At 39.8% G+C, this 5,000-nt stretch overlaps 1 protein-coding gene across 3 annotated transcripts in view; it reads right to left on the bottom strand.

Moving 5' to 3' along the window:
* The window catches only part of LOC143020132 (zwei Ig domain protein zig-8-like), an 849,626-nt gene that overhangs the window by 433,660 nt on the left and 410,966 nt on the right, over positions 1-5,000 (bottom strand). For all 3 annotated transcript variants that reach the window (XM_076176288.1, XM_076176289.1, XM_076176290.1), the window contains one exon: positions 2,096-2,469. In XM_076176288.1, the coding sequence (XP_076032403.1) occupies positions 2,096-2,469 (374 nt within the window). The remainder of the gene's footprint in view (positions 1-2,095; positions 2,470-5,000) is intronic.

The following is a 5,000-nucleotide window of genomic DNA, read 5'->3' as shown; positions in this document are numbered from 1 at the left end:
TATAGAATTCTTTGGGATTCTCTTTGGATTTATCAGCGATATTCATTTCGTGTTGTCGTTTTTTTTTATTGTCTTTTTTAAATCTCTCTGTATTATTACATAACTTTGATAGTCATTAGGTGCACCCGAGCACTTGTATTTATTATAAGCCTGTCTCTTTTTAGCAATACTTTTTTCAGTTTCTTTGTCAAGCCATTTTGGGCGAGCCTGATTTGTAAGTGTGAATCACCTTAGTAAGCGTATTTTGAAATATTTCCCACATCTGATCTACAGGTCTATCGCTTAATTTTGCTTCCCAATCTGTAAGCTGAAGTTCCTGACGTAGTCCTATGAACTGAGCTTTACTAAAATCGGGCATTTTAGATGCACATATATCTATTCTAAAAGAAATTAGCATTTTGAATCTAAGTTGTGGTCGCTATTTGCAATAGTTTCACCAACCTCCACATCGGTTATTATGCTTTCACGGCTAGTGATCAATAGATCGAGTAAGTTTCCATGTCTTGTGTTTTTTTTACGTGCTGAACTAAGTAACTGTCACCGAGAAAATCTATCAGGCGACTACCTATATGGCCATGTACATATACATATCCATTCAATGATCTTTTTCAGAATCAAGGATCATTGAAAATTATGAAAGATGGTAAGACACCAGGGTTGCATGGAAGTCACGCGGACTGTTTAACAAAGGAGGGTACGGTTATAGTGGATTGGGTAGTGAGGAGGGGAGAATGCTGGAGGTCTAAAGGGGTGCTTGTATATTTTTGCTTTACAAAGGAAAAGGGGACAAATGTGAATAAAGTAGCTTCAGAGAGATCAGTTTACTGAGCGTATTTGGAAAGGCATATAAAAGAGTGTTGACTGAAAGGATTAGGAGAGGAATAAGGGGAGTAATTGGCTAGGAACTGCAAGTAATGGAAAGGTAGATGGTGCGAGGATCAATATTTCATTAAATTAAACTTGCAAGAAGTATTTGACGAAAGGTAAGGATATTTTTTGGGCCTTTTGAATTCAGAAAAGGTCTATGACAGGGTAGACGGGAAGGCACTGCAGAAGATATTGCAAATATTTTGGATAAAGAGAAAGATGTTAAGAGCAGTTAAAAACTTTTACATGATTGGTGGAGCTTGTGTTATGGTTGAGAATGGTGAAAGTAACTGGTTTGAGGTAAATATGGGGCTGCACCAGGATTGTGTTCTGTCACTCTGGCTGTTTAATGTTTATATGGAGTGAAGTACAAAAGGTAAATGCAAGGGAGGTGGGCAGAGAAATGTTGATGTGTAGAGAGAGGAGATGGAAGTGAGAGGTTGGTTAGCTGTTGTTTACTGATGACTGGGACAGAGGAAGGCCCAAGGCGTGTGTGACAGAAGGAAATTGAAAATAAATGTAGATAAATGTAAGATGATGAGATGTATGAGTACATGGGGTGAGTGGCAATAAATTGGAGGTAAATCTTACGGGAGAGGTTAAAGGATGTGGGTAGTTTTTTAGGGTCACATTTAGCAGGATATAGAGGAGATAGGTGAACGAGTCCCTTGAGAATAAAGAAAATGTCTGTTGAGCAGGGGAGTGAGAAGGCAACATATAGATGTGAGTGGAGAACTGTTGTGAATAGACGATCAATTTACGCGGATCGAAAATATTTCTCTTTATCTCTATTTTTGCGTGAGAGGAAACAGAAGGAGGATCTACAAGTCAATGAAGCGCCTGCCTCTACTTTGGATGTGCTGTGTCTTGCTTCATTGCTTCTGACTCAGGCAGTGAAAGGGGAACAGGGATGACCCTTCATCCATGAGATCTAAGAGCAATAGTAAGAGGGAAATAAATGGGCGTAGGATGGGCGTGGGATGGGCGTGGGATGGGTACATGTCTTGGATAGCTACATCCCTTTATAAAGGTGAAGAAACCTTTAACATATAAACTCTGATGACCAACAGAAGGGTTCCAGAAATGCGGCATTTCAACACAAAAATAGATAGGGAGACATTATTAGTACGAGTGTGTGTGCCTCGCAGCAGAGCAGGCTAGATACTTGACCGCTGAAGTCTTCCTCCAGAAACCAACATGGAAGAAGGCAAAAGGAGCTGGTACTCACCGATTTCGACCGAAGGTTCCTCGCCTTGCAGGGAATGAGTGCCGTTACCCCGGCAGCAGCTGACACCTCCTTGGGAGAGTTCTTGGCGAAGTGGGGACCCTCTTCCCCGTCAGGGTCCTCCTCCTCCTCCTCCTCCCCCTCATGAACCGCCTCCACCGTCTCCACCATCTCCCCTTGCTCCCTCTCCACCTCTTCCACCGCTCGCTCTACGGCAGCCGCTGCCTCTTCGCCGGCCAGCGTGGCTGCGGCCGAAGACGAGACGGCATCCGGGGTGGGCGTGTGCCGTGGCGTGTCATCCGAGGGGGAAGAAGGGACGTCGACACCGTTGTGACCTGAGGAGCCTGACCTGACCTTACTCGTCACCAACGTCGTGTCTGAAAACAAAAGAAACAAGGTCACATACAGGAAATCGTTTCGTAAACCAAACATTATTTATGTATACAACAAGAGATTATCCGATGGAATCAGACAAAAACTTTTACATTAATAAAAACTAATGGTAACTCTTTTTATTTTTTTTTAACATACTGAGCCAAAGCCTTAACCACACGATATTGTTTTTCATACTTAACTTTCTTTTAACCCATGAAAGTTTTATAATTCACAGCAATATTGACATCAACATTGGAGCGCCAAATAGTGCTTTTTTTATATCGACAAAAATATCAATTTTTTTTTGCGAAATACGCATGAAAATACAACAGGTTTAGTTCAATACTTTATAAAAAAATATATCAAAATCTGATGACGGTTGTAAATTTTTTCAACGGAAACAATAGTCCAAAAGCCTTTTGATGATCAAAATGACTTAGAAGAAAATCTGCACATAAGCTCAAACACACACACACACACACACACACACACACACACACACACACACACACACACACACACACACACACACACACACACACACACACACTTCTTTTCTGAGCTCTCTTCCGGGAGGGAAATAGCTGTCGATCACGAGTCCAACACGTGATCCAAAGACCAAAGACCAAGTGAATACACACACACACACATTCCTGCGTCTATTTATACAAGCCGCGTAATGTAAACATTCGAACTAGTGACCTCAGGTCACTTGACGTCACGACTGTTTGGCTCATCCAGTTCCGTGGAAGGATCTGATTGGTTTCCTAGTGAATAGCTTCGTTCCTGCATATTTGTCAAAACCACAGTAAGTAAACATCCATGATGTTAGACGCTCCCTTTCAGTGGTTCTTAACCTTTTTACTACCATGCCCCCTCTAGGAACTGTTCTTTTCCTCCACGCCCCCCTTGCATCTATAGACCCCCCTTTGCAGGGGGGGCGGGGTCAATACATTGGAAGATTTGTATGGCTGGTAGACTTTTGAAAATAAAGTTAGTAATGACGATACTTCTGCATTATCTCATAAACTTACATCTACATTACTGACCCATTTCTTCTCAAGAAAATAACACGTAACTGGTCAAATTTCTACTTTTCTCCTGAGCCTTGTGCGCCCCCCCCCCTGAAAATCACTTACGCCTCCCTAGGGGGGCGCGCCCCCCAGGTTAAGAATCACTGTTCCCTTTATTAGATTCTAATTCACGAACTCGGGGCGCCGAGTTTACCTTCGAAGTGGCGGTCACGTGATCTATCGAGGCGAGTTAAGATCCTTCCTCCCCCATCTGTTTGTTCTATCCTTGGGATAAGGTCATATTTGATGCTTTACGTTGAACAATCATGGCGTCACTGTCATTCCTCCTAGATGGACTTTCACTAAATCCAGTGCAGACAAAATAACCTAAATGGCATTCCACACAATTTATACATTACAAGCATTTAAAAATAGTTAAATACATAAATGAATAAAATCAAAATAAATGAATAAACAAAATAGTAAATAGTAGATAAACATGTAGATAGGTGAATAAAGATAAACATACAAATAAAAATGAATAAATATATGAATAAATAAAAGTAAATAATGTGAGCACACTCTTAGTTACAAGATACTTTAATCCTTCACCAAGACCTTGGTCTCTTCATTATTATTCTGCATAATTTTTCCATAGTGGGAAGTATTTCTAATCTATTCTAGTTGCCACCATGCTATCTTACTCTTCTTTATCTCCATCATCATCTCCATCTCCATCATCATCTCCATCTCCATCTCCATCTCCAACTTCTTCTTCCTCTTCTTCTTCTTCTTCTTCCTCTTCCTCCTCTTCTTCTTTTTTTTTTTTTATTTCTAAACAATTCTGGTTACCACCATGCTATCTTACTCTTCTTTATCTCCATCATCATCTCCATCTCCATCTCCATCTGCAACTTCTTCTTCTTCCTTTTCTTCTTCCTTTTCTTCTTCTTTCTTTTCTTCTTTCTTTTCTTCTTCTTCTTCTTCCTTTTCTTCTTCTTCCTTTTCTTCTTCCTCCTTTTTTTCTTCTTCTTCTTTTTCTTTTTCCTTTTCTTCCTCTTCTTCTTTTTCCTTTTCTTCCTCTTCTTCTTTTTCCTTTTCTTCCTCTTCTTCTTTTTCCTTTTCTTCCTCTTCTTCTTTTTCCTTTTCTTCTTCTTCTTCTTATTTTTCCTTTTCTTCTTCTTCCTCTTCATTTTCTTCTTCTTTTTCCTTTTCTTCTTCTTTTTCCTTTTCTTCTTCTTTTTCCTTTTCTTCTTCTTTTTCCTTTTCTTCTTCTTTTTCCTTTTCTTCTTCTTTTTCCTTTTCTTCTTCTTTTTCCTTTTCTTCTTCTTTTTCCTTTTCTTCTTCTTTTTCCTTTTCTTCTTTTTCCTTTTCTTCTTTCTTTTTTCTTTTTCTTTTACTTTTTCTCGTTTCTTTTTTTCTTTTCTTCTTCTTCTTCTTCTTCTTCTTCTTCTTGTTCTTCTTGTTCTTCCTCTTCTTTTTGCCACCACCTCGGTAGCGTGGGCGTCCAACTGGAATCC

This window comes from Oratosquilla oratoria, chromosome 39 (genome assembly GCF_046742065.1).
Source record: "Oratosquilla oratoria isolate Oo_2021 chromosome 39, ASM4674206v1, whole genome shotgun sequence".
Classification (NCBI taxonomy): Eukaryota; Metazoa; Arthropoda; class Malacostraca; order Stomatopoda; family Squillidae; genus Oratosquilla; species Oratosquilla oratoria.
Note: the sequence above shows the minus strand (reverse complement) of the source record. Positions and strands in the feature narration are given on the sequence as shown.